Genomic DNA, 11042 nt, shown 5'->3' with positions numbered 1-11042 from the left:
CTCCAGATTATCGATCTTCATCTTAAACCGCTCTGTTTGTCTTTTCGTCGCTACCAGCTGGGCGAGAGTCTTCTCTGCGTTGCTATGGTGACCAGCAGTCTGCGCTGATCTTCAGGGTTAAAGGGTGAATCAGCAGCTCTACATGAACTCCAGAGTTTAGGATCATTTACTGTTAAACTGTGTTGATCGATCAGCAGAGCTTTATTTTACTGTAGAGGAGGATTATTTTAGTTCACCTACAGATCTGATTCTGCTGTGGAGCCGCTAGAGGGCAGTAAAAGAGCCGTTTGCAGCTCTGGACCCTCATGTTATTGACCGCTGTCTCAGTTAAAGTTTAATGCTATGTTCTCAGTGGAAAACAAATGATCTTTATGAAAACTGTCTTTATTTTTGACATTTTTGCGCAAAAGTCCAGGTAACCTCATCAAGGAATTCAATAAAGGCGCATTACTTTGTTAGTATGAAATATTTTATACGTGGTCAATTTTTCATGCATGCACAAAGACAGTGCAGTCTTAAAGGGGAATTCCACTTACTTTTCAAATTTTATACATAATTACATCATTAAGATACAAACAAAGTCATTCAGAGTGGTTTGGTGTGAAATACTCTGTTCTAGAGAAACTTACAGAGTCAGAATTGTTCACAGTGGTGGTGATAGGAACCAGACGTCCACCTCTAAAAGCTCCCTCACAGAAAGTGATTATGTTATAAGCTGCCTGATGCTGCATGATGATGATGAGACATTGCTGTATGACAGTTTTGGGACATTTTTTGGCCTGAAACCTATTTTTAAAACACATTCATGACTATTTTAGTTGACATCCCATATAGCTAAATAGCAATAATGCATGGCCTTAATGTGTGGGAACGAGATCCTGATGCATGGCCATGAATTAGTAAAGCCATGTGACCAATTAAGTTGTGGCCACGACTTCGTAAGGCGTGGGAATGAGATTGGGCCTTTTTAAGATGTGGTCAAGGATTAATTATCTCATTCCCACGTCTTACTAAGCCGTGGCCACGCATTAGGATCTCGTTTCCACACTCGGCCACGACTTAATTATCTCGTCCCCAAGCCTCACTAAGTTGTGGCCACGACTTAATTATCTCGCCCCCAAGCCTCACTAAGTTGTGGCCACGACTTAATTATCTCGTCCCCAAGCCTCAATAAATCGTGGCCGCGTATTATTTTATTTATATGGAGGTCACCAGCAGGGCTCTGTAATTTTTACATCACATATAAAGACTCAGAGGACTCGTGTGGGTTCTCTGGTGGTTCTGGATAGTAAATAAAATGCCTATATGTGTGTTGTAGTCATGGCGACCCCTGGTTCCCATCACCACCACTGTAAAGAAGTCTTTAAGTTTCTCTACAGTGAATCATTTCACACCAGACCACTCTGAATGACTCTGTTTACATCTCCTCTATTGAATTACACTGAAGTTATGAAAAAGCACTGTAATTCCCCTTTAAGGGCGCGCAGCGGGCTACGAAAACTACAAATCCCATCAACCCGCGCGGTGGCGGTTACTAATGACGTCACCGCCTCGTCGTCCTCCAAACATCCGGCCATGGTTTCAACATTTCGGTGTTTCGGTACTGAATAAGGTCGGTAAACTAAATCCTTCAGTTACTCGCCTAACGCAGAGCCGGTCCTCTGGTTCGGTTCGGTTCCGTTTAAATACGGCATTATCGCTCAACTTGGAGCGCAAGACGCGTGTTTTAAATCGAGCTGGTGATCATAATAATAACAATAATAACAGTATTAATAACAGCGAGGCGGTCAGACTGACTGGTTTAACTGGCTGAATAGCTTTGATCTCATGGTGTCAGACTCATCCCTTTTAGCTAAAACAGTGATAAAACTGGTGTCAGACACCGGGAGACAGGCACAGTTTCCAGACTGGCTGGTTTATTTGTGTGGTTCTTCATATTTAACACTCATTTCGACCTGAGGACAACTCGGATGTGACCTCACACTTAGAAAAGGAGGTTCTTCAAGGGTTCTTTGGTAAAGACAGTGTCTAAAGACAACCATGAGTTCCACATAGAGCCATTTCCGTGCTTAGATGGTTCTTTGCATGGTGAGATGGTTGTTCAGGTTGATGGAGAATGTGTTCGTCTATGGTTCTGTATAGAACCTTTTTGAAAAGGGTTCTGCTACTGTGATGGTGTCAACTTCTTTGGTGCTGTATGAGATGTAAAACAGTCATTCACAGTGGTTTGATTGTTACTGACTCAGTTCTCTTTACAGTGGTGGTGATAGGGAACCAGGGGTCACCAGTGACCACAACACAGATATAGCCATTTATTTACTATCCAAATCCACCAGTGAACCAACACAAGTCCTCTGAGTGTTTATATGTAATGTTGATGATGATGAAATAGTCATAAAACTGAAAAAAGTATGTTTTCTGATAAGTAAAGAAATATTTGATAATGAATATTGTGCCTTATAACACCCTGCATGTGGTCCTCCACCATGCCTGTGTTTTATAAATATATTTTTGGCCATTATCGTAAAAACGACGTCTCAAACATCAGGCAATGTATTCGTAACCATTTCATGATTTCCTGTAACATCTCTCTGTGAGGCATTAAACTCTTCAGACGTCTGGTTCCCATCACCACCACTGTGAACAGTTCTGACTCTGTAAGTTTCTCTAGAACAGATCATTTCACACCAAACCACTCTGAATGCTCTGTTTACACCTGTACTGTTTAATTACCAAGAAATGTTGAAAAATCTGTGAAATTTGTCTTTAGGCTGTCTTGCCTTCCAACAGGCCGCTGCTCCCGGTTTGAGTAGGACATCATTGTGTTCTTATACCATTTCCACATCCAAAAACTCCTCACTTTTAGTTAATGTAAGGCAATTAATACTTTTAGAAAAGATGTTTTTGTAGTGGAGAGTCATTTATTTCATGCTACAGTTACTGCATAAAATATTTTACCTGTGAATTAGTGTCCAGCTGGTTTTTACACTCTTGTTCTATGTGTTATGTGTTATATGTTATGTCTCTAACATGTCTGTACCTAGTAAAGATACTTCCTCTAGGTAGACAACAAAGCGCTTTTTGTAGTCAGTTAACGCTCTGTAGCTGAATGTTTGACTCCTCTTATGTCGTCATCATACAGGTTTGCTGGCAAAGCCTTACCAACTACCTGGTATAGAAGTGTAACGGTCTAGCACCACTTTAGCAACTACCTAAAGTGTTCGATGGCAATGGAAAGGGCAAAACATTAGCGATCACCTGGATACCACAGCAATGGCCTAGCAACACATTAGCAACCACCTGGGATAGCGGAGAAAAACACCTTAACAACCGTCTAGGAAACCATAGCAACAGCCTAGCACAGGGGTGTCAAACTCAACCACTAAAAGGGCCATATTAAACAGTGTCAGCAGATCAGCGGGCCAGAGAACACCGATGTTTTATTTTATTGTAATTAACATTTTGCTGAACTGGCCATTGTTAATTTAAAGTACACCAAAGTGTCAACAACAAAATATAGGCACTTGTAGTGAATATTAGGCACTTGTACTTGAAATATTACATGAATGCTTGAAATATTAAAAATTTAAATGTCCCCAGGAGTTCAGACTTGTAGACCTACCTTGCTTGAACTAAACGCCGGGCATCTTTTCTTTGCTGCAAGTTCTTGAATTCCTGGGCTCAGTTTCTGAGCTGCTGAGCTGACGTTAAGTCTTTATGTTGGTTGGCCTGCAGCTGAACTGCAGTTAGTGTGTTCGGTGATATGACTGGTGTGGAACTGTGTAGAAATGAGCTGTAACCGCTGTCCCATAGATTGTTGTTGGGGTAGGAGAGTCAGAGCGTGCATTGCGGTGCAGTGCATGCTGGGGACTGTAGTGCAGCACGTTGTGAAATTTTAAAAGAAATAAAATACTTTTGCAGGGCCGGATAGGAGTGTGTCGTGGGCCAGATCAGGCCCGCGGGCCTTGGGTTTGACACATGGGGCGTAGCAGCACCTCAGCAGCCACGTAACAACCACCAAGCAATGTCCAACTACCTGGAATTACTACATGAACCCAGTTTAGTTACCAAAAACAATCAACAGGGTTCTGCGACTGTGTTTTCCAGGTTAGTTAAAAAAGGAGTTTTCAGTTGTGGGGGTTGACCTTGCAAAATAAAAATTAAGGTAGAGAGCGTTAAGTTCAGTGTGCCGTGTCTCAGTGGGTGCAGATGATGTCCATTAAAAAAATGTGGATAAAAATGTGTCAAACCTGTCTGATAATCTGGGATTTGTGCTTTTAATTCACATTTGCAAACTCATCCTTTTTTTCCAGGAGAGCTTGTATGTATGGTGATGGAGGACAGCAGCCGTCCAGAGTGTGAATCCAAACCCTGCGCTCCTGCCCGCTCTAAAAAGCCTGACGCGCCGCTCTACGTACCCAAAAAACGTCAGGACCAAGTGGCGGACGCACACGCCAGCCCCCAGCCCAAAGACAACCACCAAACTCCGGGGGACAAGAAATCCAGGCCCAGACCCCGATACACAGACAAGGCGAGAAAATACAACAAGAACAAGAAGGACAAAGGAAGCGGAGATAAAACCAAAGCAGGAGATGAGGGCGTCCCAAACGGTGAGGGAGAACAGCAGGAGAAAGAAGAGGGGGATAAAGAAAACGATGACGCAATGGCCCAAAAGGAGCCGTCAGCTACAGAAGACGAGGAGAACCGGGTCTCCTCTGAAGACGGGAAACCGACAGTGGCCACAGCTAGCAAGTCCAAAACCGTAGAAGCAGAAGAGGCTGTGAAGGAAGAGGAAGAAGGAGAGGACTGGGATTCATTATTTACAGATGAAGGAGACTGTCTGGACCCTCACCTTCTAGAAGAGGTACAACAGTTTGTCTGCCTTCTTATTTAAAAGCTCAGAATGATCCAGATGTTCATGGAGCTCCACTGATTTTCTAAAGTGTTTTATATACTGAAGTCATTAAGATGTAAACAGAGTCGTTCAGAGTGGTTTGGTGTGAAAAGCTCTGTTCTAGAGAGTCAGAACTGTTCACAGTGGTGGTGATAGGAACCAGACGTCTGAAGAGTTCAATGCTTCTTCCAAATAAAGTATTACGGGTATCTGAGACATTGTTCTGAGGGAGTCTGAGAAGGTTTTGGCCTAAAGCACATTTTTATCTTATCTTCACACAAAATAGTCCCCAAACAAAACTCTTCACATTTCACTATTTTACCATCATCATCATCATCACATATAAAACTCAGAAGACTTGTGTGGGTTCACTGGTGGTTTTGGATAGTAAATAAAATGGCTGTATTTGTGTTGTAGACATGGTGACCTGGTTCCTATCAGCACCACTGTACAGAAATCAGAGTCTAAGTTTCTCTACAGTGAACCGTTTCACACCAAACCACTGTGAATGACTCTGTTTACATCTCAGCGACTGCACTGTGCAGAAATTTTTAAAATTCAGTGGATTTCCCCTGTAAATAATCAAATAACAGAGATGTGGTTTCGGACACTGTATGACATTCTGTTAGTTACCTGGACTAAAGTACATTAGCATGGCTAAAAGCATTACCAGCAGCCAACTGGATGCCTGAATTTTAGTTTATTATTACTTACATCATGAAATCTGATTTTCTGAATCGCCATGGTTACCAGGGTTAACAAGTATAAAGCTAGAAAAAAGCACCATTTTCTGTCAGACTGTCTCTGCTAGGGTGGCCCACTGTTTTTACCTAATATTTATTGCTGTATTAGCTGTTGATTTCCTGATAGTACAGAAGGCTGCAGTATGGAAAAGAGCCCTCTAACCAATCAGAGTGTGTGCTACTGTGTGTGATAAGCATCCTGACCAGTCTCAGCTCCATATTCTTCTGTGGGTGTGTCTGTGAATTAGGGTATTCCTATAACTATAATATACATTATTTTGGTCAAAATAATGAATTTGTCAGTTTTGTAAACGTATGTTAAGACACAGCGCATCTAGAATTTGGAGCATTATAATTACAAGACTAGTTATTTTGTTCATATTGTGCTGCCCTAATATGTACTTACTGTTCCAGATCTCTCAGAAGGCGGGGCGTGAAAAGACGTCCATTCAGGATCCACAGTTCAACTATTATAACTGGTCTCCAGAGGACGACGAGGTGGAGCTTCGGGAGGACGAGCTTTCGCACATCGTAGAAATCTACGACTTTCCCTCTGAGTTTAAAATGGAGGATTTAATCAGGGCGTTCAGCTCCTACCAGTGAGTCTGTCCGGAATTCTGATTAAATGAACAGTGTGAGATAAAATATATATGAATATATTTATTCAGTCTTTGCAAAAATGAAGTGAACATGAAGTGAAAATGAAAGAAACAGGAGGAAAAAATGAACGAATGAAATAAGAGGATGTCGTAATAGGCTGATTCCCAGTCAGCTGCTTGTTCCTATGCTGGTTATGTAGTTACTGTACGCTGGTTTTTGTTTACAGGCTCTCAGTAACTGATCTAAATCTGTCTTTATGATACATGCAACTATTCAGTGTTCTAGAATATAGCAGTGCTGTAGAATGAAGCAGTGTTCAGGAATAAAGCAGTGTACCGTAGACTTCTAGAGCACAGCAGTGTTCAGGAATAAAGCAGTGTACCGTAGACTTCTAGAACACAGCAGTGTTCAGGAATAAAGCAGTGTACCGTAGACTTCTAGAACACAGCAGTGTTCAGGAATAAAGCAGTGTACCTTAGACTTCTAGAGCACAGCAGTGTTCAGGAATAAAGCAGTGTACCGTAGACTTCTAGAGCACAGCAGTGTTCAGGAATAAAGCAGTGTACCTTAGACTTCTAGAGCACAGCAGTGTTCAGGAATAAAGCAATGTTCAAGAATAGACTTCTAGATTAAAGCAGCGTTAAGAAATAAAGCTGTGTTATACAGTAGAATTCTAAAATAAAGTAGTGTTCAGGAATAAACCAGTGTTCTAGAATAGAATCCTTGAATGAATCAGTGCTCAAGAGTGGAATTCTAGAATACAGCAGTGTTCAGGAATAAAGCAGTGTTATACAGTAGCATTCTAGAATAAAGCTGTTCCAGAATATATTGTTCTCGAATGAAGCTGTGTTCTGGAATGAAGCAGCGTTCTAACTGATGCAGGGTTGTAGAATGAGGCAGAACTCTGTGATGAGGCAGTGTTCTAGAAGTATTGACGGTTCCCATGCCCTACTCCAGAAAGCGTATTCAGGTGTGAACTGGTTCAGTAACAGTAGTATATGGTGGTTTTGTCCACGTCTAGAATGAGTTATAACTTAATGCCTATCAGCTTTTTCAGAAATGTCTTTGTTAATGTCACCAGAACAGAACAGGGTCCAGTCCATTGTATCACTAAGTTCTGTGTGTGTGTAACTGTTCTAGGCAGAAAGGGTTTGACATAAAGTGGATCGATGACACACACGCTCTGGGGCTGTTCTCCAGTCCGATAGCAGGTCAGTCTTGAAATAAGAAAAACTAAATCAGACGCTAAAAATGAATTTGATACCTTTGATACCCCTGTAAATGTATCAGAAACCTGTGGACTGTTTGTCACACGTTTAGTGTGTGTGTGTGTGTGTGTGTGTGTGTGTGTGTGTGTGTGTAGCGCGTGATGCTCTGAGGACCAAACACCCGATGCTGAAGGTTCGTCCTCTCTCCAAATCTTCCTCGGCCACTAAAGCCAAAGCCCGTGCCTCCTCCGGTACTCCTCTAATCTCCTTATTTACAGACCTCGTTTAAGTTTATTTACAGCTCTTTATTTTACTCTGTTTATCTTTATCTCACTCACTGAATTGTAGCTTTTGCATTTACATTGCAGGTGCAAATTTTTTGACATCACAAAGATTCAATTCTGATCGTTTAAGAAATGATTCTTTATGATTTCCCTGTGATTGTGTTTAGTTTGTTTTGATACGATTAATAATCCTTTTTTTAATTAGCTGGAGGAGCTGTTTACACTGTAGTGGAACATAAACAGTAAAAACAATACACTAAAAACTAAACTTTTTAGCCTGAGAAATCAGTGCATTTATATTAAATATTATTATAATCAATCATATTCAATTCCATAATCACCTTCAGATCACTCTTATACATCATCACTTACTTTTTGATTTCATTCTCTCTCTCTCTCTCTCTCTCTCTCTCTCTCTCTCTCTCTTTGTAGATTACCTCCTCCCCGCTAAAGAGCGTCCTCAGACTAGTGCGGCTCTGGCCCGTCGTTTGGTGATTGGTGCTTTAGGAGTGAAGAGCGGTCAGAGCCGAGAGCAGCGCGAGGCTGAGAGGAACCAGCTACGGGAAGCCAGAGGTGACACAGCACGTTCAGCTGCAAGCCTAGACCTCATAGGTCCACTAACAGCCTCACTCCCCCTAGATATCCAACCACACTCACTTTTCACTTCATTACAAACGGGAACCCTGGGTCCACTCACTGGCCACTTTATTAGAAACACCCATCTTGTACTTCCACTCACTGGCCACTTTATTAGAAACACCCATTTTGTACTTCCACTCACTGGCCACTTTATTAGAAACACCCATCTTGTACTTCCACTCACTGGCCACTTTATTAGAAACACCCATCTTGTACTTCCACTCACTGGCCACTTTATTAGAAACACCTACCTTGGACTTCCACTCACTGGCCACTTTATTAGAAACACCCACCTCATACTTGCACTCACTGGCCACTTTATTAGAAACACCCATTTTGTCCTTTCACTCACTGACCACTTTATTAGAAACACCTACCTTCTACTTCATTGGTCAGTTTCTGATCACAGGACCGCTGTTGTCCTGATATTATTTGAGTGGTGGTCATTCTCAGCACAGTAGTGTGTGTGTGTGTGTGTGTGTGTGTGTGTGTGTGTGTGGTGCTGGTGTGATTGTATCAGACACAGTCCTGTTGCGAGTGGTGAGCATTTACACGTCAGTGTCACTGCTCGGTTGAGAGCGGACCACCACTCAAACATCCAGACGAGTGGAGTTGTCTGGTCAGAAACTGACCACTGGCAAAGGGCTAGAGGATCAGCTACAGTCTTCAACTGTACGCCAGCAAGGTGGAGCTACATGAGAGGGGTTTCTGATAAAGTGGCCAACAAATAAATATTGCTCAATGACGGTTTTCTGTTTGGTAAATCTGCTTCATGAATTTGATGAAGTTATTTTCTGTAGTATTTTAATGTGGTTCAGATTAAGTTTTACTGAATCACCATTGACTGGAGGAAAGTGTCTGCATGTTCGAAATACAAATGAAATACATTTCTTTATTTTAAATGTTTTAAATTTGAAGTTCGAGTTTCCACACCTCAGTCGTTTGTCATACGATCCCAAACCGTAGATCCCAGAAAGGCACAGAGAGAGATACACATCTACATGCGTAAGATAATGTGTCTAGGAATGCTGGGTAAACTGAATATACTGTTTCTGAATTCTGCTTTTCAGAGCAAAAGCGTTTGGCAGCGAAGCAGCGAGAGGACGCGTGGGAGGGGAGGTGAAGCTGACGGAGGGATGCATGTGCCTGTGCTCATGTTCTGCCCTCCTCAGAGCTCCATCTAGACACATCGAGGGATTGAGTCTACAGCTGCCTCGGTTTTTGACCCAGTCCTTAAGGACCACCAGTCAGTCCACGTTTTAGTTCTGTTTTTAGCTTGTAGCACATCTGACCCAGAAGAAAAGCTTGTAGTAGAGGAGAGCAGGACACACCCACACACTGTGGTTTCTGTTTGCTGAATAGTTTTAAGTATTTGACGATTGAGTGCAAACTGTGTAATTTATCTTATAGATGGGGTCAGTTGTACGACGGCGTTTTAGAGCCACTGTTAATAAAAATAAAAATAGTCGACTTTGAGAATAAAGTCGTACTATTTGGAGGATAAAGTGGGCTAACTGTAGGGGGGCTAACTGTAGGGAGCTGCCATAACGCGGGGGGTCTCGGTTGCTGTACTGGCGCCGGAGCTCCACTCACTCCTGTCTCTCTGTGGATCATTTTGATCATCATTCTCACTGTCTGTGAAACTTCATGCCCTCTTTGAATGGGGGGAGATGTAGCCCCCGATAGCCGTGTAGACGACCCTGCCTGAGATTCTCCTTCAACAACACAGACAGTTTCCTCCGAGTCCGTCCGGCTCTTTATTCTAGATAAACTCAGTTTCCTGCTCAGCTGTTTCAGCCGGTTCTTATACTAGTAACAGGCTGGTGCTGATGTGCAGGAGAGACAGGGAGACTGAGTGTTTATTTATGGGTGAATCGATATGAAACTATAACTCCACCTCCTCACCGCCCCTCATTTAACACCAGGAGGGGCTGCTTCACTTCGCAAAGCCTTTGGCCACAATATTGTGACCTTTCCTGGTATTAATGCCCCTTTAATGTCGTAATTCTACGACTTTTTTTCTCGAAATATTACGACTTTTTTCTTGAAGTCCACTATTTTTATTTTTATTAACAGTCGCCGTCGTACAGTTGTAACTTTTTGCCCCATGTTATGTTGTGTCTGTGCTTGATTTACCTGTGCTCAGGTGTATTAGGAGCTTGAACAGAACAAAAATTCAGGCTGGTGGTTCTGAGAACTGAGTGTAAAATCTCCTATTATCTTATTTTAGCCAAAGTCCAGCCCACAGTCATTCAACCAAACAAACTAAAATGGACAAACAAGCTCAGTGAAACGTTTAAGGACGCGGTAAATTAACCCAACAAACACCAGTGTAGTACTGTTACCAACTGCCTGTCTATGATCCGCCTACTCAGATAGCAAGAGGATGGTGGGCCACTGTCGGCCCGCTGATGGCAAAGCTGGCGGTCCACTGGCTTTTTTGCTCAGCGTTTCCTGGGCGGCCCACCGGTGGTTAAGCAGAGTATTAGACCAAATCTTTTTAGTAGTTTTCCACTCACAGTCCAGTCGACTTATCGACCTTCATTTCTTTCTTTCGTTATTCTTTGTGAATTAGTTTAGTAAATAATTTTACCAGTAAAGTCATGAATAGAGCAGGTTATCCAGCTGTAATCAGTCCAGCGCTGTCTATTTTCAACAAGGTCATTTTATTTTC

At 42.3% G+C, this 11042-nt stretch overlaps 1 protein-coding gene across 1 annotated transcript; it reads left to right on the top strand.

Moving 5' to 3' along the window:
* The first annotated feature begins 1543 nt into the window (after window positions 1–1543).
* On the top strand, window positions 1544–9916 carry r3hcc1l (R3H domain and coiled-coil containing 1-like). The gene is made up of 7 exons (XM_036557828.1): window positions 1544–1612; window positions 4314–4864; window positions 6052–6236; window positions 7378–7448; window positions 7601–7696; window positions 8162–8302; window positions 9439–9916. The coding sequence occupies exons 2-7, from the start codon at window positions 4328–4330 to the stop codon at window positions 9489–9491; spliced, it is 1083 nt and encodes a 360-aa protein (XP_036413721.1). The 5' UTR covers window positions 1544–1612; window positions 4314–4327; the 3' UTR covers window positions 9492–9916.
* The last annotated feature ends 1126 nt before the right edge of the window (window positions 9917–11042 follow it).

The sequence above is a fragment of the Colossoma macropomum genome, unplaced genomic scaffold (assembly GCF_904425465.1).
Source record: "Colossoma macropomum unplaced genomic scaffold, Colossoma_macropomum, whole genome shotgun sequence".
Lineage (NCBI taxonomy): Eukaryota > Metazoa > Chordata > Actinopteri > Characiformes > Serrasalmidae > Colossoma > Colossoma macropomum.
Note: the sequence above shows the minus strand (reverse complement) of the source record. Positions and strands in the feature narration are given on the sequence as shown.